Source organism: Leptosomus discolor, chromosome 4 (assembly GCF_034619465.1).
Source record: "Leptosomus discolor isolate bLepDis1 chromosome 4, bLepDis1.hap2, whole genome shotgun sequence".
NCBI classification, from domain to species: Eukaryota; Metazoa; Chordata; class Aves; order Leptosomiformes; family Leptosomidae; genus Leptosomus; species Leptosomus discolor.
Window position 1 is genome coordinate 83,374,300 of NC_141394.1, and position 25,688 is coordinate 83,399,987.

The following is a 25,688-nucleotide window of genomic DNA, read 5'->3' on the forward strand; positions in this document are numbered from 1 at the left end:
CCCAGCGACAGGCTGGCACCCATCGAGCGTTCGGGCTGTCGCTCTGTGAAACCTTCCGCGCAGGACTAAGCCCTGGGCACTGGCGGGAGAGGGCCCTGGGCTGCGGGGGAGAGCCTGCCCGTGGGGACTGGAGCCCGGGGTCAGCCCCAGAGGCAGTCCAGCTCAGCAAGAGGCTGCGAGGCGCCTCCTGGCAGGACAGGCGGAAAAATCAGCGCGGCGAGGCCACTTCTGGCCTCAGCCAAAGAATGAGCAACACGTGCCAGAGCGCTGGATCCCCTCACGTGTCAGTTCTTGGGAGGGAAACAAAGGCAGCGTTACGACAGAAGCGAATTCCCCCGTCACAAGGCAATAAATGGGACCCCTCCGCCCTCTTCCAGCCTGGCTGCCAAAATACCGTTAGCTGCCGAGGGAGCAGGCCCTGCTGGGAGGCTGCAGAGCTCCTCCGTGCTGCCCAGCGAACGGAGGGAACGGAGCCGAGGAGCAGGGCTGGGTACTCACTGCTCGTATTTGTGCAGCGTGGCCTGCAGCAGGCTCAGGGAATAGACCAGCCCGGCAGCAAAGCTCAGCTGCTCTCCCGCAGCTCCCCGGAGGCCGGTGCGCTCCGCGCAGTTCTCGCTCAGCTCGAACTTCTCCTGAGCCTGTTTGCTGATGAGCTCGGCCTGTCGGGGCAGAGGCGAACCCTCAGAGCCTGCCCCTTGCTCTGCTCTGTGCCGCTGAGCCACGGGCCACCCGAGCGCCCCCCCACCCCCCCCACCCCCCAAAAGCACGCTGTCCTGGGGAAGATTTCTGCGGGGCAGAAGGGGCCGGAGGGAGACCGCCGAGCACCACCCCCGGGGCAGAGCCGCAGGACCCCGCGGCTCACACGCCCGCCCTGCCCGAACTGGTGCGGGCTCGACCCAGCAGCACCGCAGCCGAGCGCTCCCACCGCCGACCTGCGGGCAGGGGCCCCTGCTCCCTCCTCCTCCTCCCAGACCATTTTGAAAGGTCTCAAACAAGGGAACGCTCGAAATCCCACACCCAACGGGGACAGAAAGAGGAGATGTATTTCCCACCGAGCCGCGGCACAGCCACCGACTCCCGGTCAGCCCCGACGGCACAGCGGGTTTGCCGCCGGCACTCCAAGCCCCGCCAGCTCCGCCGGCAGCCCCGGCTCAGAGCTTCCAGGCCAGAATTAACTCAAGCCCTTGGCAAGGCCGAGCGCCCGCAGGCAGGCGGGGGCCGAGGCGCCCAGCCCACCTTGCAGATGAGCCGGGGGATGAGCAGCAGCACCAGGACGCAGTCGTGGTCGCCTCCGTGGCGCAGGAAGCTGTCGGGCATGAAGGAGGTGAGGAGGGAGACGTGGCGGTTGGCCTGCTGCACCTCCATCTGCCGCAGCTCCATCTCGATGGCCTGCGGGAGAGGCGCGGTGAGGGCAGCCCGCTCCATCCCCACCCCGGCCCAGCGCCTCCCAGCCCGTCCAGCGTCCGAAGCGGCGGGAGCCTCGCTCCTCCCGGGACACAGCGAACGCCTCGCTCCCTGGCCGCCGCAGCGGACATTTCTCCCGGTGAGCAGGGCTCTGCGGAGGTGCCCGGGGCTGGGCTGGAGCTCGGGGCTGGCCCCGGGGGCAGGGCACACCGCGGAGCTGCGCTCACAAGCCCTTTCCTTCCAGCCGGCGTTCGCAGTGCGACCAAACAGCGCTCGCACCGCCGGCTCCCAGCACAAGGGACAAAACCCCTTTTTGCACGGGGGTGGCCGAAATTTGGTGTTTCTCTTAGGGGAGAGGAACACCCCGACAGTCGCCTCCCCCCGTCTCTGCCCGGCGGGCGCGAGCGCCGCAGGCCGGCGCCGAGAGCCGTGCGGGGAACTCCCGAGCCCGGCACCCACGTGCCGGCGCCGCGCCTCGGCGCTGCCGCCTCGGTGCCGCCTGGCGCAGGGCAGCGAAGGCGCCGCGCTGGGCTCGCCCGCCCGGGGCGCAGCTCTCCCGCTGGCCCTACCTTGGCGTGGGCTTTCGTCTCTGCGAATTTAATCTTGAAGTCGAACATCTCGGGAGGAGGCTGCTGCTGCTTCTCGGCGGACGCTTCTTGCTGACTCATGAGCTCTCGGTTCACGTCCTGAGCACGAAAGCAGCTGCCATGAGACGCGCAGTCCCGCACCCACCCCTAACCTCTGGGTGCCCCCAGCCTCGGGGAGCTGGGGGTGTGAGCACCGGGGGCTCGTTGTGCAACGATGATGGATGAAGGTAAGGAAGAGGAACGCAAGCGCCTTCCCAACGCCCGGCTGACCGCAGGCTGCGCTAGCGCCAGGGAACCCCCCAGGCTCATCTCCCGTCTCCTCCGCCAGCAGAGCCCAGCCCACTGCTGGAACGACCCCGCGCTGCTCTGCCTGGCCCAGGACTCGGCTCCCGGCCTGCAGCACGAGCAGCCACAGGCCGGGAGAGGCCTGTGTTCAGCCGAATTCCAGCGCTGCCTTCGGCCGCCAGTGAGCCCCCTCCGGCCACGGGCAGGGCCACGAGAACCACGTGCCGCCCGGCGCTGCTGGAGGGCCCCAGCAAAGCCCAGTTCGGAACCCCCTCGCCGGCAGCAGCCGTCTGTGCTCTGCCGTGCCCACCTCCCAGAGAGCAGGAGGCGGCAGCGTGCCAGCCCGGCCCCCGGGGACCACCTCCCCTGGGAACGCTCTTGCCCGCGGATGCTGGGTGTCCCCGTCACCGAGGTGGGCTCCCCGAGGAGCCAACGGCCCCGCCGGCACCGGAGGGCCCACCTGCAGGTGTGCGGTCAGCTCCCGGTACTTCTTGATGGTCTGCTGGTAGTCGGCCACAGTCTCCTGCGCAGCCTCCACACGCTTCTCCGCCTCGCGGACCCGCGCCGTCGCCATGTCCAGCTGCTCCCGTAACTCCAGCTCCGTCTCCCGGGCGTTCTCCTGCAGCTCGTCGTTCATCTCGTTCATGGCTTCCTGGCAAGGAGGAGGCAGCACAGGAGGCGGTTACCCGCCGGCTTCGCAGGCGAGGGCAGCTGGGCGCTCTCGGAGCAGGGCAGAGGGGCACCCCGGGGCGCAGGGGGGGCAGAGCAGCAGGGCGCACCGCTGGGGAGGCAGCGCCCGCAGAGGTTCCCCAGTGCCCTCTGGCACCGCAGCGCCCACAGAGAGGTTCACAGAGTCACAGGATGCCAGGGGAGGGAAGGGACCTCTGGAGATCTCCTGGTCCAACCCCCCTGCCAGCGCAGGACCACCCAGAGCAGGTCACCCAGGAACGTGTCCAGGCGGGGTTGGAATGTCTCCAGAGAAGGAGACTCCACCGCCTCTCTGGGCAGCCTGTGCCAGGGATCTGTCACCCTCACAGGGAAAAGGTTTTTCCTTGTGTTCATGTGGAACCTCCCATGCTCCAGCTTGCACCCGTTGCCCCTTGTCCTGTCACTGGCCGTCACCGAGCAGAGCCTGGCTCCATCCTCCTGACACTCGCCCTTCACGTATTTATAACCACTGAGGAGGTCACCCCTCAGTCTCCTCCAAGCTCAAGAGACCCAGCTCCCTCAGCCTTTCATCCTGAGGGAGATGTTCCACCCCCTTCATCCCCTTTGTGGCTCTGCGCTGGACTTTCCCCAGCAGTTCCCCATCCTTCTGGAACTGGGGGGCCCAGACCTGGACACACTATTGCAGAGGGGTCTCACCAGGGCAGAGCAGAGGGGCAGGAGAACCTCTCTCGACCTACTGACCACCCCTTTCTAATCCACCCCAGGGTGCCACTGGCCTTCTTGGCCACGAGGGCACATTGCTGGCTCGTGGCCATCCCACTGCCCACCAGGACCCCCAGGTCCCTTTCCTCTATGCTGCTCCCTAACAGCTCAGTCCCCAACCTGTACTGGTACCTATACTGGTTCCCCAGTCCCCTCTGGCACCGCTGCCAGGCAGCTCCCAGCAGTCGGCCGGACCGGCCCTCGCCTCAGCCCAGCCCCACGCCAGGCCCAAGGAGGCGGCACAAGCCCCCAGCCCCAGCCCTGCCTCCGGAGGAGTCCGTCTTACCAGGTCCCCCACAGTCTCACGCAGCTCCCGGACCTTCTCCTCCAGGTCCAAGTTTCTCTCCGTCAGAGTCTCCACCATCTCCTCAGCACCCAGAGCAGCATCCACCTGCAAGCACACACCACGCCGCAGTCCAGCCTGGAGCTCGCCACACTGCAGCCAGCACCTCCAAAGTCCCCTCACAGCACCGCGGGATCACTCTGCCGCGCCGCGGGACGTGGCTGACGGATCCACCTCCCCATCCCGGGGCGAGGGTCTGCCAGCTGGTGCAAAAGCTCCCTCCTGACGGCAGAGGACAGCATCCTCGGGAGAGCAAACCCCCCGAACCAGAACCGCCCCGGCAGGGAGGGCACGTGAACGGAGAGGCTGGGCTTTGGCTCAGAGACGTTACTGGCTTTTCAGCTGCAGCATCAGGGCACGAGGCCGAACGCTTTCAGGTCAGCGCAAATGACGCTGACCTCCAGGCTGAGCCTTCGCAGACGTGGGGCGGCGCTTTCCAAGCTCTCTGTCCCCCCCAGGCCCTAGGCGAGCGGTTACACACTCCCGGCGTTAACGGGGGAACGGGCATGTCAGACTCTTGGCCTCGAGAAGCGTCACCTCTGCTAACAGCCCACCTTCTCCCAGACTCAGAGAGCGCGAGGCCGGCCTCCCTCCCGAGCAGCAGCTGGCAGGAACGGCACGGGCTGCTCTGCAGAGAACGCAGACCCCTCCTGGGGCTTCCCCAGGGCCGCCCCACACCTGCACCGAGGGAACCAGCCTCACGGCGGATGGGACGGCTCAGCCCTGAGCAAGCAGCAAGCACGGGCCAGCCCTGGAGAAGCAGGACACACCGCCCGTGTCCTGCGCTCAGGAGCCACCCTACGGCCGAGCAGAGCCCAGCACAGCTCCGCTGCTGGGCCTGCCTTTGCACAGGGACCCAGCCACCCCAGTCCCTGCAGTGGGCCGACCGCGGCTCTCCAAGGGCGACCGACAGAGCCCTCTGTGCCAGGAGGTGGCCCGAGCTTGCCTGACAGCGGTTCCTCACTGCCCCAAACGGCCCCAAACACCCCCCCCCCCTACACCTTATCCTTCCCCCAGCTCACTCACCTGCTCCTTCAGCTCATCAACCGTTTTCTCCGCCTGCTTCACCTCCTCCTGAAGCTTCTCCCTCTGCTGGCGCAGGGACTCCAGCTCCGTGTTTTTCTTCTCCATTTGCTTTTGTAGCTTCACGTGCTCCTGCTTCTCTGACGCAGACAAGTCCCGCATCCTTCGAGAGAGCGACCAGACCCATCACGAGCCCAGCAGAGACCCGGGTACCGGAGCAAGAGAACCCGCTCCCTTTCCAGAGGCTGGTGGGCACCAGCAGAGTCGAGACCCCCTGCCCACCGGCAGCGCGAGCAGAGCTCCTGCAGAGCCCCCGGCAGCCCCTCCCCGGTGGGGACACGAGCGGTGTCCCCAGAGAACGGCTCGTTGACCGCGAGCGGTGCCTGAGGCGGCACCTCCCTTTGAAGGAGCGGGAGGAGCAGGCAGGAGGGCTGACAGCGGAGAGGGGCAGGGAAGAGCGGCTGGAAGTGGGACAGGCTGGAGCGCGGGGTGGAAGAACCAGCGAGCAGGGGAACACGAGTCCCGTTCGCAGCCTCTCCCGGCCGGGAGGAGCAGGCCGGCACCAGAACGGCGGCGAAGCACCGGGAGGGAAAGGCGCTTCGCGCTGAGAGCAGCTCTGCTCAGGCAGCTGCCGAGGCCCCTCCGCCGGCAGCTCTGCCGACAGCCCCGAGGCGGCTCTGCCCCGGCGGTGCCGGGGCCGGGAGCTCCTCTCCCTTGGACCCTCTTTACGCCTCCCGCCCCACACACGGGCTGGTCCGCAAGCCCTCGCCAGGCAGCTCCTCCTGTGCCCTACCAGGAGGGGAAGCTCCCACCTCCTCCGCCTGCCCCCGGCCAACAGCAGCGACTGCCCTTCAGCACCGGCCCTCCTCTGCGCCGAAGGCACCCAGCGCCCTGCGAGGGCGAGGCGGGACGGCCGGCAGCGGCGTGGGCACCGGAGGGGCTAAAGAGAGAAAAGCCCCGAAGCCCCAAGCCCTGGCAGGCGGCAGCGACCGGCTCCCGGGGCCGAGCAGGCTGGGGAAAGCTGCGCAGGAGGCGCCCGGCCAAGGGTCCTGCGCGGCGGCCGGAACAGAGCGGCCGGCGTGCCGGAGGAGCGGGGCGCTGCAAACACCGAAGGCGTCTGAAGTGGCTCGTTTCCTCCCGGTCTGCATGAGTCCCCGGTGAGAGCAGGCTCTCGCTGCCCCGGGGGACGCCCAAGGGAGCACCAGAGCTCAGCAACAGCCAGACCAGCTCGCGGGTGTTACGTGGGCGGCGCTGGGGAAGCGGCCGCACCAGCGCCCTGACCCAAACCGCCACTGGAGTAAAAGAGCACGAGACGCCGTAGGAAGGAGCTTCAGCAGCAGCACCCCGGCCTTTGGGGAGCGCAGGCGGTCTCCTACCTTACAAGAGCTTCCTTGAGTCTCGCGTTTTGCTCTTCCAGCTGTTTGACTTGGTAGCTGGACGCCGCCCCGTCCGAGCCTGCAGCAGAAAGGAGGCGTCACTCCGCTGGCGCAGGGCTGCGGCTGCCGAGCAGGCCCCGCTCTCCCAGGGACGTTACGACGGCAGTCAGGACAGCGGTGTCACACCACGGGAAACGCAGCAGCCCCTCTCCCAGGGCTGAGCGAAACCGAAGCCCGGCGGCTGAGAGATTCCCCGGTGCCACCAAAGCCACTCAGCGCAGCCGAAGGGCGGCGGCACCGACCCGCAGCCTGTCCCCGCGCCGCCGCCGCTGCTGCGCTGCCATTACCACATCGCTGGGTACCGGGAGCGCTCTCGGCTCTCCCCCGCCCCGGCCCTCACCACTCAGTGACAGCAAACTCACATCAAAGATGTTGCTCACCTCGGGAATTCCCGCATGGCCCCCAGACTGCTCCTGTCCCCCCTGCCCTTCTCCCCGCGCCCCGTTCCATCGCACCCCTCCCTGCCTCACCCGCTCCCGCTGCCACGGGGCTCCTCCTGTTCTCAGGCGAGCGCCAACGCGACTCGTGTTTAGAGGCCGGCTCCTTTCCTGCTGTGTGTCATTTTGAAAGCCCACCTCGAACACCAAGAGCTAGAAGGGCCCAGGGGAACCGAAACAAGGGTGATGCCCCGGGTTTGAAGCCGCGCTCAGTGCGAAGCGGGGAGGGTGGAGCAGCGAGCAACCGACGCCGTTGTGCCGCCTCCCGCACACAGCCCCCCCATCGAACACCTTTTGGGGCGGGATCCGCTGTCCCCAGGGAGAACGACCAGCACTAACACTGAGCCTGAGCCTGAGCCCCCCGAAGCCCAGGACAGGACTTGTCCCCAGACTCCAAAGCGCAGCAGCTCCACCTCTGCCCCCTCAGTGAGGGACCCAAGTGAAGATGAAGCCGAGCTGTCGCTGCTGCCCGGCCCCCGTGTGACGGCCGTACCTGGGCCCGCCGAGCAGGGCTGGGGACCCCGCAGGACGCCCCACAGGCTGCCGGGGGCAACCGCAGAGGCGCAGCCCCAGCCCCACCGCGGTGAGGCGGCACCGCTGCTCCGAAGCAGTCATCGTCCTCCTCGCCAGCGAGGAGCTCCCCCCCCGTGCAGTGGGACCCAGGCTGAGACCACCCCAAAGCAGAGCCCTTCCCACCTTTCTCTTCGATCTCGTGCTTCAGGATCTCCAGGTCCATCGTGAGATATTCCACCTTCTCTTTCAGGGAGTCCACCTCCTGCTGCAGGGACTCTGCTCGCTCTTCTGCCATCTCCTTGTCCAGGGTCGCCATCTCGATGGCATCGGCCGTGTCCGCCATCTCCTCCATGTAGCGCTCCTTGGCTTCCAAGGCATCTTTGGCTTCCTGCGGTCAAGCACAGACAGGTGAGAAGACCCTGGGAGCCAGTGACGGAGAGACCCCTCTCACACACAACGAGCCTCGGACGATTCTGTCTCTCGTGGGTCTCTCACGGGAGGATCAAGTCCGACTAAGAGCAGGTTCTGCGGGCTGAGAGGGGCAGGTCACCACAGTGCGGCCGAGGAGAGGCAGGTAGGAGGGCAGAAAATACACAGGCTTGTAGCGAAGCAGACATCGAATAAATCACTGGGGGAACAAACCAAGAACCCACCCTGGAAAACCAGGGCAGAGGGAAGCAAAAGCTCCTTTGCCAGCGCGGCTGGAGTCCTGCCCTCTGCCTGGGTGCTGAGAGCAGGTCACCCGTCCCTGGGGAGAAGGGCAAGAGGGAAAGCACCGACCTGCAGCAGCCATTTCGAACGATACCCCAAGGCAGAGCTGCCGCAGGAGAAATGTCCTCGACAAGGAGCGACCCTGGGATTTGGGAGCCCCAAAGCCCTGCGGCGGTCGCAGGCAGCGACTGACGCCACCAGCCCTGCAGGGCGGGAGCTCCGAGCGTGTCAGCGTGGCCAAAGGGAGATGGGTTTAACAAACTCGAGTCCGCACTAGCCAGCCAGCATCGGGAGCCCCCCAGGGAGGAGAGAGGAACCCACCCAGAGCAGGCCAGGGAAGACGCGGCGGGTGAGGAAGGCAGCACCCGTCGCCGGAGCGGGGAGGACTCGCACGCCCAGGGCTGGGTGGGCCGGGACCCCGGAGATCGGCTGCTCCGAGCCCTGCTCACGCCGGGCGGCCCAGGACCCTGCCCGGTCGTGTCTCACACCCCCCCAGGGGTGGAGAGTCCGAACGGCTCTGAGGAACCTGCTCCAGGGCTCGATCACCTCCCCAGGGAAAAGGGGTTTTCTCGCGTTTAAACCGAATTTCCTGTGTTCCAGTCTGGGCCCCTTTGCTCTCGCACTCTCAGCGGGCACACGGAGCAGAGTCTGGCTCCACCATCTTCACTTCCCCCACCAGGTATTTATACCCACCGCCGAGACCCCGCAGCCTTCCCCGGCGCCCGTCACAGCGCGCTGGGCTCCGATGGGGCCCCGCCGGCGCGGGTCACCTCGTCGCTGCTTAGGAACAGCTCCTGGGACGCGGCAGCTTGCTTCAGCCCAGCTCCCAACGAGCCTCGGGGCTGGTTATCAACTCGGCACCACAAACCCCAAGTGTGAACTAACGCTGTGTTGATTCCGTAACTGCTGGAAGCCAGGAGCTCCGCACGGGAAGGCAGCGCTCGCGCGCGAGGACCCGGCTCTGACCCGGGGCAGGAGCAGGAGGAAGGACGAGCTGCCGCTCCGCCAACAGCGGAGAGCCCAGGAGGAGCCCAGGGCAAGCAGGCCCTTCCGCCACGCACGGGTGGCTGCTCTCAAAACCGTTCAGGAGATCCAGGCGTGGGGACAGCGGGAACCTCCGGCTGCACGGTCGGCACCGGCAGAGAGGAGCAGACCCGCGGCGCCACCAGTGGGCCTTTCCCTACAGAGCCGGCTCTCCTGGGAAACCTCAGCACACGGCAATGCCCCTAAAGCCGCTGGAGCCCACTTTTTGCAGCCAGTCGCAAGATCTCCAGGGGCTTTACTTGAGCCTTTGAAGGTGGGACTGGCAGTTTCCCAGCAGGTCTGGAGTTCGAACGGTGCCGCTCCCTCCCGCAGCGCCGGCAGCAGATCAAACCGCAGAAACGGGGCTGCTGCCGCCCTCGGGCGCCCACCCTGCGAGCCGAGGCGTGCCCCTTGCTCCTCAGCCATCGCACTCTTCTTCCCCCTCTGCTGAAGGAACCCCCCTCTAAGCTCTTACCCTGCCCAAGACAAGCTGGCACCGACGGAGGCGTCGGCTCACGGACAGACCAGACGCTCCCGCCTCGAAGGCCGGGCTGTCTGACGATGGGGCGGGCAGCAACACCCACAGCAAACCCGGGGACCCGGGACCCGCAGGCCTGGGCAAAGCCCGCCCAACAGCTCTGTCCGCTCTGACCTCCGGCGTGGTTAGGGAACGGGGCTGTGCCTCGGGCTCCAGGACAAGCCGCGGGTGCTGCTGCCACGACGGCCCACACCCACGCTCGCACGCGCGCTCTGGCTGTACCTGGGACCTAGGCAGGCAGCCCAACACCTAAACCAACAGCTACACTGGAGGAACAGCGACAGGCGAGGTCGGAGGCCGCTTTGGGACCTGGCATGTCCCCAGAGGACAGGAGCCAGGACAGCACACAGGTCAGTGCTTGCTGGTATCCCACCAAAACCCCCCCCCCACGTTCTCAGCAACTGAACCAGCCCTGGAATCACCTCTCCCTATGCCCCAGGGCCGGAGCTGCCCGGCTCCCCGGGGGTACTCACCTTTTTGGCCTCCTTTAAACGTTTCTGGAGATCGGCCTGCTGTTCTTGCATTTTGCTCTTCCACTCTTGCACCTGCTCCAGCTGGATCTTGTACTTCTCGAGCTCTTTAAGCTTCGCTTTGTCTTCATTTCGCTTTATCTTCAGGGTCTCCAATTTCTCCTCCAGGTCCCTGACTTGCGAACGCAAGTTTTCCTCCTCCTACAACATCAAACCAAGAATTACCAAAGGGAGCAGCAACACCCTTCGGAGAGAGCTCCAGATGCTTCACTTTCACCCCAGAGATCCCGACCCACCCGCCAGCCTGTGTTTTGGCATCGTGACTGGGGCAGTTTCAGAAGGACGCGTCCCTCTGCGCTTGCAGCTACAGGGCCCGTCCGTCACCTTAATCTGTTGATCCCTCCTGCACACACAGCGTGTGGTCAGGGCTCCTCGGCACGCCGACAAAGACCTCTTGGCTGGCGAAGGCTCCCGAGCCCCTTGCTTTGGACTTCGCTGGGCTCTGTGGTTGCCTAAATCCTCTAAAACCCAAACCAAAAGGGCCAGCCCCAGCACTAACGTGTCCGAGCCGACCCTCCTGCCGTGGCTCCCTGGTGGCACGCAAGAAACACGGTTTCACGACCAGAACCAGACCTTGCGGAGAGACCAAACCGACGTGCACGAGGGCACGAGCCTCCAGCGGCCGGCGCGTTCAGTCACGCCGCGTGACTCACAGGCTCGCACGCAGAGGGCACCCCGAAACCTGCCTTCACGCCGCGGCTTCGACGTGCTCCGGGTGAGCTGCCCCCCTCCCTTCCTCCCCCAAAGCCCACCCTATGGATCACGGCAGCCGTTTGGGGGGGTTCTTCCCCACGCTGCCTACCCGGGGGTCAGGGCGCACGGTAACCCCGCTGGGTGAGCCGGGTACGAGCCCAAACCCGGGAACCCTCCCGCCTCGGCAGACCGAATCCTACAACCGTCTCTGCCGCGCGCCCCAGGCCAGCTCGCCCGGGTGGCCCAAGACCTTCTCCGAGGCTTTTCCAGCCCGTTACCTGCGCAGAGGCGGGTGCCTCGGGCTGTTCCCTGGCCAGCACCCCTCCGAATTCACCCCCTTCCGCTCTAAGTGCACTTGGGCCGCGTTAGTCAGGCTTCATCGTGAAACCAGCTTGACCTACAGCCGGAGGAGGCCACTAACGCCGGTACGCAGTGGTCCGGGGCAAGCTGCACCCCGCAGCTGGGTGCTGCCGCGCCGCCAGCGCCGGCTGAGATGAAAGCCGGTGCACGGCAAAGGGACACAGGCTTGAGATCTCCACCCAGGTGCAAACACAGCCCCCTCGGGGGTCACGGCGCCCCCGGCTACGCTGGATCCTGGCACAAGCCTCTCACGCTCCGAGGGGAAAGGCTCGTCCGAGTCACCTTAAAACCTGGCCAGGGCTGGCACCGTGCTCTGAGCGGCTCTGCTGTAACCGGCCGAAGCACCACCCCGGCGGCACGAAGCCGCGCAGGTCTCGCCCGGCCGCGCGCGAGCCGTCACGGGGAGCCGGCGAGGCGGGAGGCAAACCCGCGGCTCCCCACGGGCGAGCTGGCGGGGCGATTCCCACCCGCACGCTCGCCAAACCAGAGCCGGGGGGCAGCGGTCACCCGGCCTTCGCGGGGACACCGCGACGCTGCCGAGCTGCGCCGGGGACCCTCGGTTACGCCGCCCCTCCGGAGCACGAGTCCCGCGGCTGAAGTCCCCCCGTGGTCTCTGCTCCACCTCCCGCTCAGTCACGCTGGGCAGACCAGGCTGCTCGGGGCCTCGTTCGGCCAAGCTCTGGCTGTCGCCAAGGACGAGGTCCCGCAGCCCCTCTAGACCCACCCCACCCCACCCCACCCCACCCCATCCCATCCCACCCCAACTCTTCCCCAACACCAGCCAGAACGTCCTGCGCTGCCGCTGCCCGCCGCTCCCCGTCCCCCCGGCGGAAAGCCTGGTGCCATTTACAGAAAACCTCCGTTCCACCCCAGCTCCCATCTTCTTTCAAGGCTGCAGGTAAGTGTCGGTGCTGCACAGCAGACCCCGGGCTCCCCCCGCACAGCCCAGAGAGACCCCCAGAGAGGGGCCTGTGCTCCTCACCCGTGCCCGCTCGGCCCCACAGCACACGTAACCCCCCAGGAGCTCCCGCCAGGGACCTCTGATCCCGTATTTGCTGGTTTGTTTTCGGCCAGGTCAGCTCCCAGGGCCGGAGGAGGGCGATGCCAGCGCAGCGGCACCCGGGCGAAGGGCCGCGAGGGCAGGGGAAGGGGACACAACCCCCCTCCCCTGGCAGCCGCCCAGGGTTCAAGCAGCCTCGTGGCTAAAGCTTAAAAATCACGGAGCGGGTGACACTGAGGAAGGGGTTTTGAAAATGATCCTAGGCGGTGTCAGGCAGCACAGGAAAACCACAGAGGTTTCTCCTCTGCTGCTTCCTCAGCCCCGGACGTGCAGATGCCACCAACACCGTCAAGCGAACGGTTTCTGCACCCGCTGGATAAACCCAGAGTCCTCGGGGAGCAGGGACATCCCTCCCCCACCCGTGGTGGCTTCTCCAGCCTTTTCCTCAGCACACAACCTCAGAGCGAGCTCTCTGTCCTCTCCTGCTGTTAATCCTTTGCCCTCATGCCCCAAATCTTTCACAAGCCCTAATTTTAACTAATTAATACAAAGCAGGGCGGAAGTAATGAAAACCTATTTTAAAGGTGAAAAATGGAATAACTACGCTGATGCAATTATTAGAAACACCCAAGTCTGGGAAATACTGGATCTCTCTAAGTGGTTTTTGTATCTGAAGGCAGAAGGGTCCCCTAAAACAGCCGCTGCTGGTCCCTCCGCCCCAGTTAACCCAGCACCAGCGGGTGGAGGGGGCAGCGTCCAGGTCCCCCTCGGGGTTTAGCGCGGTCGAGCTCTGCCCGCACCGGCAGGTTCAAGCTCCGACTCCGAGCCTCGGCCCCCAGCACGTTCACCCCCCAAACCGCTCCGACGCCACGTGCACCCCCGGGGACCCGGGAAGGGAGAGCCCCCCGCGCCGGCAGAGCCCACCGCTCACCCGGGCCGCAGCTTACCTTGGTGGGCGAGGGAACCGGCGGTGCCACCGGTGAGGTCAGGGAGGGAGTTGGGATGACCGGGGCCACCAGCGGCGTCTGAGCAGGCGTGCTGGGCTCGCTGCTGCTCATCTCCCCGCCCGAGGCAGAGGCCGAGCCCGAGGGCCCGGCCGTGCCGCTGGATGCTGCGGAATTGGGGGTCCGGGTGGGCTGCAAAACAACACGGCCAAGGGGGAGAGTCAGGTGAGCGCGCTGCGGGGGGAGACGACGCTCCCACCACCGGTCCATCCCCCTGCGCCCTTGGGCACCACTTCAGCCCTGGTTTCCTTTCACCGGGGTGTTTCTCCAGGCCAGCCGCCGCCTCCCAGCCCGGCACTTCCAGCGCGCGGTGACCGCGGGGACGCCCGCAGCCAGGCGGCTCTGGCTGGGCATCCGCGCCCTCGCCATTCCCGGACCCGCGGCGTGCCGAGGACCGGCACTACGGCAGAGACTCCCCGGCAGCGTGGCCGCTGGGATCTTATGCTGCTCTGGGAGGAGTCTGGCTCGGAGAAAACTCACCGATAATCAGTTGTTGAAGGGAAAGGTAAAGGTTACTGCACCAGCGACAGATTAAAGACCCAGACCGGATCTGGTTCTGAGCACACAAGCCCTGCTCCAGGCCCCAGGCGGGAGCAGTCCCTCTCCTCCCTCCTCAGCAGCAGGGACCACTGGCCGCCTCTCCCCACAGACCGCGCTGCCTTTGCTGCCTTGCGCTACCGCATCCCCCTGTGCCGCTGCCGCAGGCACAGACCCCCCTCCCGGCTCCCTGCGGCGAGGCCAGCTCACACCCCGGGCGCGGGTGTCGGAGGGGACCAGGGCAGGGGCCGAGGAGGGTCCTCGGCAGCGCCCGCGGGGGTTTTGGTGCGCCGGCTCCAGAGGGGCAGCAGCAAAGCCTCAAAGCACACCGAGACGGGAGCGGGGAAGGGCTCGTCCCTTTCCGTCCTCCACGTCTGGGAACATGACGGGACCCACCCGCTGCGCGGCGTTTGCCGGAGCCCGAGTCGGGCGCTGCTGTGCCCAGGCTCGTGCCAGCGCCACCGGCAGCCTGCTGGGGACACGGTGCGGCGGGCGCCCGAGGCTGCACCCTCTGCCGGCAGCTACACCAGCTGGGGGGCGAAGGACCGAATTTTGGGGGAACAGGAGGAGAAGAAGAAAGAGCAGCAAGAGTTCACCAGAGTGCAGGGAAAACCAGCGGAGCTTGGAGGAACCAGAGCAGCTGAGAGCTGCTCCACTGGTGCTTACTGGGAAGCTGCTGGGAAGGCAGCAGTGAGCCCGCCGTGGGACCCAGGCGGCCACGGGAGGCCGAGGTCCGCCAGAAAGCACCGTGTCCATCGGGAACCCCTGCTGCTCTCCTCACGGACCTCCACTGCCGCGGCACTCACCTCTACGGCTGCGCACGCTCATTTCCTGACTTTTTATTTATCTCACCCCTCGAGATGGGCTTTTTGGCACACGCCGCTTCCAAGGCACGTGGCTCAGCCCAGGCTGGCCAGGCAGGGACTGGGGCGCAGCCAGGCACCGCCGGGACAGACGCAGCACCGGCGCCGCGGCAGCAGGACGTAAAACCGAGGCGCCCGCTTGCCCCCCGGGGCTCGGCTCTCCTGCCGACTGCCAGCTCACCTCAGGCGGCTCCGAGCCAGCCCTGCAGCAGGCAGCACGCCCCACGGCAGCTCAGCCTGCCCCTCCCAAGTGCGACCCGGGGCTCTCCCGGGGACGGGGTGGGCTCCCGCCGGGGAACAGCCCCTGCGGCACCAAGGCGCACGCGCGATCCCCAGGAGACACACGGCTCCAAACGAGGGTGCTGCTCCTGCTCCCGCTGCTTTGGGGATCACAAACCCTCCGCAGAGGGAGCCGCCGGCCGCTGTGGGGAGGGAGCAGCGTCGCCAGGGACGCGGCTGGTACAGGCCCAGACCCACCGCCCGCTGCAGCAGGGCGGCCAGAAAGCCTTGGAGACCCGTCAGGTGGCCCTGACACCCAGGGTCAGGCAGGGTCCGAGGGACGTACTTCCTTCCAGAAGGGGCCGAAATGCAGCGTGGCACCTCCCAGAGCCCTCTGCACAGCTACCGGGCAGCCCTCGCTGCTGGCTCCTAGGGAAAATCCATCCCCAGGAACCCGGGACGGCCCAAGCCCCCAGAGAACGCGTCCTGCCAGCCGACCCTGTCTGGTGTGGGCACGTCCGAGAGACCGACCAGAACAGGACACGGTGGCCCAAGAGTGATCCCCAACGCCGCCGAGCGCCAGAGCAGCTGGTCAGTACGGGCCCCAGCTCTGACCTCGACACGCAGGGGTGTCCCCGCTCCATCCGAGTCCTGCCCGAGGCCAGAGGAGCAGGGGGAGGTCACGCAGCACATCTGCTCACGGCTCCTCTCCAGCACAGGCTGCGCAGAACGAGACCACCACCACTCAACCCAAGGGCGATGGTACGTGATCCCGAGAGCTCTGCAGGACCTGCCCTGGTAAAGGGTGAGCTCCCAGCTGGGACTGCAAACTGGCTTAAACCCCACACCAGCAGGCAGAAGCTGCTTACCTCGAGCTCGCTTCTCTGCCTCACTGCAAACGCATCGTCGCATGGACTCACAGCAAAATCCTTGCCGTGTCTCAAGGGAGGAGACATCTTAACCTACAGCAGGAGCGCTGGACTCTCCTCTTCGCATCATCTTCGTAGACTCCTGTCACACTTTTTCCCCCCCAAGAGGTCCTGCCTCAGCCTGGGCTCTGGCCCTGTGGTGCCACAACGACAGCTGTTTTTTGGGAGGGGAAAGCTGGAGGCCTGGCAGCTGGGATCCCAGCTGCCCTGGGACTGAAGGAATCTGTCGCTGCCCTGGTTTGAGTTTCCTGCACGAGCCAGTGAAAATGAAGCCCTCCCTGCAGCGCACCCCTTCACAGAAGAGAAACCCCAACGTTCACCACCTACAAACCGTAACTCGGCTATCGGAGAGGGCTCTGTGGATTTCTCCCCCCGTTTGCTCTCCTCCAACCCCCTTCCAGGGCAGGTCCCGCTGGCTTGGGACAGACCTCAAACCATGAGCCGTTCTCTGTGCTGGAATCAACGCGGTCCTGGCTGACCCCTCTGGGCTCTCGCCCCTCTCCTCCAGCAGACCCCCGCAAGACCCTGCCGAGGAGCAACCCACGTGAGCCGGGAAATGGCCGTCAGTGGGAAGCGAGCGGGAACCTTAACGGGGACACGGACCAGCGCGCTCTGCCCACCCGCCAGGCCGGGCACGACCACGCTGCTGTCGTGCTCCGCTCCGTCCCACGAGCTCTGCCTCCCCACGGCTTTCCTACGGACACTTTGCCCTGGCAGGTGGTCCCCAGCGCCTCAGAGACGCCCCGGAGGGGGACACCGCTCCTGCGAGCTCCTCCCCGAGACGGAAGGACCCGGGAAGGCGCACGCTGGGGTTAGCACCCGCCGAGCTCGCATTTAACACGGAGGGGATGGTGAGTGGCCCCCGACCGCAGGTGCTCACCTTGGGGCGCCGGGCCGTGGTCTGGAGGGCAACAGGAGCGGAAGGCAGAGGAGGAGAGACATTCATACAGGGACAGACAGGAGCAGAGATACAGACCGCAGCAGCGCAGCAGCAGATGCAGCAGAGAACGAGGCAAAAGAAACAAAAAAGACATCAGGGCAGTTAGTGTGCACGGCATCGGGTGCAGAGCTCATTCACCCACGCTCCCAGGGCGGCGCGGGCGGGACCCCGCCGGCAGAGCTCCCGCGGAGGCAGAGGAACAGAGCCCGGCGGCAGCTCAGCCTCCCGGTCGGGTTCTGCTGCCCGCACCAGAGGTGGCTCATCGAGCTCCGGCCCCCGCGGCGAGGTGCAGGAGCACGGAGCCGGGGGGAAGCCCCCCCGCCTGAATCCTGCACCCCTGCACCCCCAGGCACCCTGGGGCAGAGGCACCTTTTCCTTCTGAGAGATCTTTAGCTCCAGAGGGCTGCCCGGGGCCAGCCTGGGAACCGCTGCCGCCCCACCGCAGCGCTGCTCAGCGGGCTCTGCCGACGAGGAGGGGGTGTGACCCAGCACACCTTCCCCGCAGGTCCCTGGAGGGTGAGGGTGAAAGGATCTCCTTTTTGAGACTGATTTCGTCCCCCTCCTGTCCCCGCTTTGGTTTTCTGAAGGGACCAGAGCATCACCACAGCAGCTGCCCACAGAGATGCCGCAGCCGCCGGGCTCTGTTTCTCTGGAGTCACAAAACTCACGGGGACAACATGGAGCTTCTTCTCAAACACTTCCACGTTTTCTGGCAATAAATGCATCCATCGGCTTCAAGGCAGGACCCTCCGCCCCCCCAAGCCCACCCACCGCTCGCACGTGCAGCACAGCAGCGACACAACCGTCGCCACGCCGAGGGTGGGGCGGCCACACCACCCGCCTGGGCACGTCCCTGCCGAGCACCTGGACGTCAGCTAACCAGTATTTTTCCCGTTAATGAATACTCCAACCGTAACCGCTGCAACAACAGGTACCGGCAGGGCCGGCAGCGCCCCTCCGCCAGCCGGGCAGCGCGCTGGGCGCGGGCAGGGAGCCCCGGGCGCCGGCAGCCACCGGGGGGGCGGAGGGCGCTGCCGCAGGGACAGCTGCTCCCCGGCTGCAGATGCTTTAAAGCTTTTCGCATCCTGCTCCGGTTTTTTGTTCTATGACCTAATCCACAGCTTAAAGTAACCGAGAACAGAGGAGATCAATAAACCCGCTGCCACACGATCCTCCCTGCGGACGCGGTCAGGAGCAGCCGCCTGCTCGTACCGAGCGCAGCAGCAAAGGCTCAGCCCCGCGACCCCCAGGCAGACCCGTCCGGGCCGGGGCAGCATTGCACCCACCACCGCAGCTTCTCCCCGACGTTCAGAAGCAGCGGCCGCGCTCCCACCCCGGCCGTCATACACCAGCTGGGAGACATCACAGCTTTTTAAAAACAAATACAGATTAGAACTGGATGGGTGATCACTTCTAAAGCGCTGATTACCTATTGCGTTACTTCAGCTAAACCCTATTTTGCTCACTTCCAGCCTTTTCCAACAGGCTGCACTCAACAGGAGGCCCATCCCAACACCGAGGGAAGACACCCATCTTCCAGAGCATCTTCTGCTTGGCAAAACTTGCCAGGAAGACGTAATGACAACAGTCAAAGCTTAAAACCCCCAGATAAACACAGGGCTGACTTAGGAGCAGTGGTAGAAGCTCTTCAGGAGAACTCCAGCGCTTTCGAAAGCCCTACTCCACCACGATTACACCGAGTGGCACCAAAAACCTGAAAAACGCTCAGAAAAAAAACCCTCCCCCGGGGACGGGGCAAGCGGGGCACGGGGAGACGCTGCCCCTCCTCGCCAGGCACGCGGCTCCCAACGCGGCACGTGGGGGGGACCCAGGAGAGCCCCCCCAGCCGGGCACAGGGGTCCCTGCCCTCCTGCCGCCTGCGCTGTGCGGCCAGCACCGAAAGCACCCCGGCGCGCGGCGGGCACGAGCGGCCAAGTCTCTGTGTGGAAGCACAGCGCGGTGCCGCCCGCCGCCGGCGCCGGCCACGGGGGAACACCCAGCAAGTGACCGCTGAGCCCTTCCCCGGCGGGGCGACGGGGCGGGGAGACGCCGAGCTTCTTCCCCGAGCCAAACCACACCAAACCCTTCAGAAGGGGAGAAGGGTCTCGGCACCTCCTCTGACAGCCAGCCTCGCTAAGCGGCAGAGGCCGGCCCCGGTCTCCTGGCTCCCCTGGTGCCACGCGTGAGGCCGCTTCGGGCCGCTCGGCGGTTCCGGACTCTGCTGCGTCACGTCGCTGCAGAAATCCTTGATGCCATTACACAGCCTTGCTCCGCTGGCAGGTCCCGCGCTCAGGGGCGAGGAGAGCTTCGGGCTCACGGCGGACGTGCTCGGGCACCAGCTTCGCCTCCAGCAGCACCAACTCTGGCAAGACTCCTCCTGGCCACCAGCAGCTGCCGGCGCTGGAGCCGGCATCGCCCGTCTCCAACGAGGGGGCTGCCGATCGCAGCTCCTGCGGGTCCCTCCGAGCTCGGTTCCGCGTTGAGTCCCGACCCAGCCCCAGCCAGGGGCGCTGAACGCCGGCACCACGACGGGCCCGTCCGTGTTAACGGCACCCTGCCCCGGGCAGGACCGGTACCGCGCTTCTGCTGGGCGGCGTCCGAGGGCGTCTGCTGTGGGAGGGCAGAACTCCTGGGGCTGTAACTGCTGCTGCAGGGATCTCCCATGTAGTTTCCCAGAGGGTTTCCAGCGGCGGGGGCCGGCGTGCACCCCCGAGCGGGGCTGGCAGCTGCCGGGGTGGATGCCCGGGCGTTACTCGAGCAAGGGCCAGGGCTGCCGTCCCGCTGGCCGTCAGGGAACTCGGCCTCTCGGGGGAACCTTCTCCAGACAAAACCTGCTGGCGTGATGCCCTCCCCGCCCCACGGCAGGAGGACGAGCCCCCTGGGGGTGTTCCTCCCGGGGTGACGGTACCCGCGTTAGCGCTGGGGAGACGCCACAAGAAATTTTGCGCTTTAAACCACCGGCAGCGCCAGGCACGTGCACGCTGCTGCGGGCGTGATCCCAGCCAGAGGCGGCACGTGCCAGGGGAAGCAGCAACAGGAATAGCAGGAGGAGCTCGAGCGGTGCTCGGGTCTGCGAAGCTCCCGGCCGGGCACCGGGCTGCCCCAGCGCTCCACCCTTCTGATGGGGGAAAACTTTCCATTTAGAAGTGGGTTAATCAGGAGCTCTTCAAGCAGTCACCACGTAACCACGATCGCGGGGTGTCTGGTGAGCTCGAGGAACCACAGTCATAAATCAGAGCATTTACTGTAACGTTAATCAACCGGCAAAGTCTTCTCGCTGACACAGCACGGCCAGGGAATTTGCACATTTGTGCCTTCGGTTATTTCCATTTTCACCACTTCTTTGAGATCAGGCAAAAATTCTCAGGATTTCTCTTTAAGCTGAACAGCGATATCCTGGTTATGCTATAAATAAACATATAGGACACTACCAGAGCACAAACCAGAGCCCGCGCTGTAACCTGCAGAAATGTCAGCTCGACAGGGGACCCAGAGACAACCGCCCTCTGGAAACGTTACGAGCAGAACCCAAGGGCAGGGCTTGCGCTGCCGAGGCAGGAGAAACGTTATTATGAACATGCAACTTCCCCAGGCAAGCACCAGCACCCCCCGGCCGCAGGGCCGCCGCCGGAGCCCGTGCTCCAGAGATGCTGCATGCAACCCAGGCACAGGCAGGGGACATGGAGAAACGACTTGAAACTTGAAAGGAAAAGCTCGACACGAAGCGATGCTGCTTTCTCATTCAGCCGCCTCCCCCCACCCCGCCTGCCCGCAGGCACCTGCAGCCCCGACTCGCGGTTAAAGCTCGGCAGCATTAGCACACAAAACAAGGAAAAAAAAAAAACACAATAAAAAACACACACAAAAAAAAGGAAAAGGCAAAACAAGGTCGGTTCGGAAGCAGCGTTAGCAATGCCGGTGCGCTACAGCAGAGATTGTACCTTCCGTGTCGCTGGGGCCTGCCTCATCATTGCGGAGAAGACAGAGGGAGAGAGAGAGGGAGACAGGGAGGCAGAGAGACTGTTAGCACCCTCGGTCACAACAATGCGGCTCTCGGCGGCTCCGTCTCGGCACCGCGGGCTGCCCGGCAGCGCCGGCAAATGGCTGCGGCCCCGCTCGGTCCGCTCGCCGCCCGCCCCGGGAATCCCGCAGCCGCCTCTCCCGCAGCGCCGGCCGCGGCTGCTCAGCGGGGCCGCGAGGCTGCGGGGGCCCAGGGCCGCCGCCGGAGCCGCGGCCGCTCGTCCTCTCTCCGCCGGTGCCTCCAACCACCGCCCCGGCGGCTCATTACATCACCGCCGGTGGGTCTCTCCTCCCCGCGACGGGGATGCTGCACCGAGCCGGCGGCGGGCGACGCTCCGCTCGGGCGCGAGGGCTGCTCGGTAGCTCGGCGACAACACCCCCCCCCCCCCCCTCCGCCGCCGCCGCCGCCGCCTCGGCCGCCCCGCCGGTGGGCCCGGCCAGCCCCGGCCAGCCCCGGCCCTCCGCCCGCCGCCGCGCCGCGCCCCGCCAGCCGCCCCCGGCCGCGGCAGCCCAGCCCGCCCCGTGACCGCGCGTCGCCGCGGCCGCGCCGGCCCGAGGGGCGGCCGGGACCTCGCCAGCAAATCCCCTGAGCCCCGGCAGACGGACGGATGGGGCTGAGCCCCGGCAGACGGACGGACGGACGGGCGGGCGGACGGACGGATGTCTGTCTGTCTGTCTGTCTGCGCGGAGCCGCGTCCATCCCGCGGCTCTGCCCGCCGCCCTCGCAGCCGCGCGCCTCCCGCCAGCGCGGGGTTTGGGTTGGGGGGGCTCAGGGCACCCCTGCACGGCCGAGGGCGCCGGTGAAACCCCCACGCAGGAGCGGCCCTGGAGAACCCCTGCCCTACAACAGCCGCCCCCGCCGGCAGGACGGGCGCCCAGCGCGGCCGTGTCCGAGCCGCCCACCCGCCACGGGCACCCCCCGAACTCCTGCTCGGCACCCGCGTCGTGCCCGGGCCAGCGCCCCACCAGAACCGCGACAAGGGGGCCAGCGGCCAAAGCAACCGGGAACGCTCAGGGCAAGACCCCACCGCGCCGACCCCACCGCACGCCGGAGGCCCCGGCCCTCCCGCCAGCAGCGCCTTTTCGCACGCACGTCCTTTATTCTGTATATTATATGGGGGGGGGGGGGGGGGGGGGCTTTGCCACTATCGACAACTCCCACCATTTTCCGACACTTCCACGCCCGGCAGCGGCGCTCGGGCTGACCCGTCTCGCCCCCAGCAGCCCCCATCCTTCCCGGCACGCACCAGCCCGACACCCGAAAAGCCCGGTTTTAGCACCAGCGGTTACGGACGCTCAGCGCGACACTTGCAACCTCTCGGAAAAAGTCCTTCGATGCCACTTGCACCAGCGGGTGAACGCTTCCCGCAGCTGGGGGCAGCCCGGCAGTCTGCCACGCCGCGGCCACTGCGCCCAAGCCCCAGAGCCGCCATCTGCAGCGGGTCTGGATTTCGGGGTGACTTCTGCGCCAGGACAATGAACATCTGCGGTGCCTCGCACCAATGTTCTCCCTGGACTCGGGTTTCGAAAGCTGAGAGCGTTAAAATACCTGTATAGATACACGTATACATCGGGAGGTAAATATATATTCCAAAAATCAAAATCTGTGCAATTATGAGACCCTTAAACATCTTCGAACACAACAAAAGCTCCCCCCTCCCAGGGCCCATCAACTTAATTTTCCCCAGAGATGGAGGACGGGAAGTTTCAGACTAAAAAGTAGCGTTTGGGACAGAGAAGCTGGAGTCAATCAGGAAGGGCTGAAGAAGGAAACTGCCCCACAGCGAGGCCCGAGCGTGCTCCAAGCGCCCAGGCGCTCCCGTGGGAGAGGGCACCAGTGCTGAGCAGACCCAAAGGGACTGCGCCGGGGGGTGTCGAGGGGCACGGCGGCTGCCCCTCTCCTTGGCCTCGCCCCTGTGCCCAGATTTCTCCACAGCGGAGCGAGACGGTTTGGAGAGAGCCACATCCCGATGGCAAAGCGAGCGGGGACCACGCCGAGCACGGCTCCCCTCCGGCTCTTCTGCCCTTTCCCACCAGCCACAGTTCAAAAACCAGGAGCACTTTGTGAGGGACTCCCGGGACACCAGAGAGCCCCAAGCACAGGAACTGGCTCCACACGTGGAGCTCCCCGCCCTGCAGGGCTCGTACCTGAACCACCCAGACCAGGGGTTTGTTCTGCCCGACACGTCCAAAACTCTCACAACGTTTTCGCTCCGAAAGCGATTCTCACCCTTGTCAATAAAACCATCACATCCAAACTCTACGGTGGTGCTTTCCAAAATCCACCCCCCCCGGGTCCCCCAGCCTCGCAGCGAGGCGCCTGCAGCCCTGCCGCAGGAACACGGGCTGGCACAGCCTGCAGAAACTGGAAGTCTGCAGAAATTTCACGCCGGTTCACAAAAACCCCACCCTGGGAGCCGAGTATCACCTGTTTGCCCAAAATATCTCCGTCACGGCTGCTCCCTCGCGCCGCGCAGACCGAGCAAGGCCGTGGCACCGCGTGTGCCGCACAGCCGGGAGCCCAGCCGACCCAAAGTCCTTGGGGCAACCGAAAAGCACTCGGCCCTGGTTACACCAGGGTGGCGGGGGTCAGTCAGTCGGGGTCTTTAGTGCCTCTGAGACTCTCCAAGTCCCGGGTTTTGCTTTTTGTTTTGTTTTTAACCAGCAAAGCCCTTCCAGAGCCTGAAGCATCGCTTATCGGGCAGCTCCAGCAGCACGTGGCTGGGTGGCAAACATGGGCGCAGCGCGTGAGGTTTCCCACAGGGTGAAAGACTGCGCCGCTGGATTAACGTCTGAGAGCAAGCGGGTTGAGTCACAGAGCAAGCGCTGACACCCCACAAAACGAGTGAGAAAGACCACGAACGGAGGAAGCAAGTCCGTCATTTTAATCCAATACTGCAAACGTTCCTCCACCAGCAGCTCAGACCCATCACTGGCATCTCCAGCGGTGCATCCACCCTTGGTCTGGCGTCAGACCCTCTAGAGTTACCGGCCCGGGACCCTGCCAGCCCACACGTCCCAGCCGAGCTCTCCGGTAACACGCAGGGTCTGTCGCACCCTCCTCTCCCCGGGATGAAGGCTGCCGGCCTCTCTCACATGTTCAGGTGGGGCCCCCTCACCCCGGGGAGAGGGGACGGCCCCGGCAGACCCCCGTGGGTGACACAGCTGGGCAGGGGGCGAGGGGCCCTCCGCCTCGCTTGCCCTCTCGCCAGTCAGCGCCAAGGATCTGTGGGTATCCGGCAATCCTGGAAGCGCCCTCCTCGGCTCTCCCCTCTGGGCAGCACCTCCCGCACCGCCGAGGGGGCCACGGGCTAACGGCTGGGATGCCAGTTGGTACGTGGGACCCGCTGGCCGTGCTGAAGGACCGGAGCCGGGTCGGCAACGCCCAGCCCCTCCTGCTGCAGCAGACGGCCGCCAGAGTCCTGCCGAACGCTGGCCCCAGATCCCGGTCAGAGCAAACCACCCCCACGCTGAGGCCTCTTGCCCCACCGCCGCCCCGTCAGGCGTGAGGGTCTCCTGGGCCCCGGGTGAGAGCGATGGCCACCCCGGGAGGAGACGCGCGTTCCCTCTGCCACAGCAGGGACAGACGGGCCTTCTGCGGGTTCAACGGCACAGCAAAACCTCCACGAAAAGCGCCTGTCAGCCGTATTCTGGGTGTACCGCGGGTGTGAGCTTACACGGCGGTGCTTCTGGCAACACACGGGGCTGCCTCAACGTGTGAGAACTCCTGAAGTGCCAAGAAAAAAAAGATATTAAAAAATTTTAAATGGCTACAGAAGATAAACGGCGAGGGAAGGCCGGCCCCTCCAGCACGGAGCTGCTTCCAGCTGCGGTGACGCTGACCTCCAGTACTTTCTGCACGCCACAGGCTAAAACAAACGATCATCCTCAAGAAAACGGCTCTGATCCCACGGCGACTGATGAAGACGAGCCAGACAATGTTCCCGTGAGCTGAGGGACGGCTGAACACCAAGAGGCATGAGGAAGTGCCCCAGCGAGCCCTCCAGGGCCGAAGCGCCCAGACAAACCCGCGGGTTTGGGGAGTCACCCAAGAGCAGCGGTTTCAGGTCCAACCCCAGGGAACCGAAAGCCGGGAAGAAGGCGGCGCAGGCTGTGCCCCAGCTGGGAACCCTCCGCCCAGGAGCTGACCGGCCTCGTCCCAGGGGTGGGAACCCTCCGGCAGCACTCGCCGAGGCTTCCCCGGGGGTGCAAGGATGCCTTCTGCACCCCGCAGCGCCGCGGGGGCGTCCTGCAGCGCAGCCGGGCTCCCAACCCGGAGCCCGACTGGGTTTGTCCTCGGAGCTCAACGTCACCAGGCTTCGACCACAGCCCACGAGAAAACCCAACGAAGAGGCCACGAGGCGCCGAGCCGGGCGAAGCCGTCAGCTGTGCTCGGGACAGCCGCCCGCTCACGCTGTACCGGAGCCCTCGCTCTATCCAAGCACGGACCGTCCTCGGTGCCAGCGGCGCTTCCCCTCGCCCCGTGCCAGGCGGTGATGAAGGCGCCCGGGGAAGTTACAGGCACTCACCAACTCGGGGCACCGAGGCCGAGAGCGTCGCTCTCGCGCTGGCTGGGGTCGCCCCTCTCCGGCCTCGCACGTGGGTCTTCGCTCTCGGCTCCGCTCCCAGTTTGCAGGTGCCGGTCCCGCTGCTGGTGAGCACTGGCAAACCGCTCTGCGAGGCGCCCGCTGCCGTGACAGCGCCGCGCAAGGACCCGCTCACCAGCGGGCGCGATGCTGCTCCTCAGGGACGCTCGGAGCCCTCTTCGGGGGTCTGCGTTGGCCTTCCCACCGCTTCCACGCTCGGGCTGGCTGCTCCGCTGAGCCGGGTCACACCTTCCCAGTGACAAACCCCCCCCCCCC

At 66.1% G+C, this 25,688-nt stretch overlaps 1 protein-coding gene across 6 annotated transcripts in view; it reads right to left on the reverse strand.

Annotated features, from left to right (window-relative positions):
* The window catches only part of DCTN1 (dynactin subunit 1), a 51,055-nt gene that overhangs the window by 8,304 nt on the left and 17,063 nt on the right, over nt 1-25,688 (reverse strand). For 2 of the 6 annotated variants that reach the window (XM_086464368.1, XM_086464365.1), the window contains 12 exons: nt 20,748-20,765; nt 16,747-16,767; nt 13,262-13,450; nt 10,205-10,402; nt 7,643-7,847; nt 6,450-6,528; nt 5,077-5,236; nt 3,994-4,098; nt 2,737-2,928; nt 1,974-2,090; nt 1,237-1,389; nt 499-659 (listed from right to left, as the gene is read on the reverse strand). In XM_086464368.1, coding sequence (XP_086320494.1) covers nt 499-659; nt 1,237-1,389; nt 1,974-2,090; nt 2,737-2,928; nt 3,994-4,098; nt 5,077-5,236; nt 6,450-6,528; nt 7,643-7,847; nt 10,205-10,402; nt 13,262-13,450; nt 16,747-16,767; nt 20,748-20,765 — 1,598 coding nt within the window. Of the gene's footprint in view, nt 1-498; nt 660-1,236; nt 1,390-1,973; nt 2,091-2,736; nt 2,929-3,993; nt 4,099-5,076; nt 5,237-6,449; nt 6,529-7,642; nt 7,848-10,204; nt 10,403-13,261; nt 13,451-16,746; nt 16,768-20,747; nt 20,778-25,688 lie in introns of those variants that run through there. The other 4 variants (XM_086464363.1, XM_086464366.1, XM_086464367.1 and 1 more) reach the window with 3 other exon arrangements.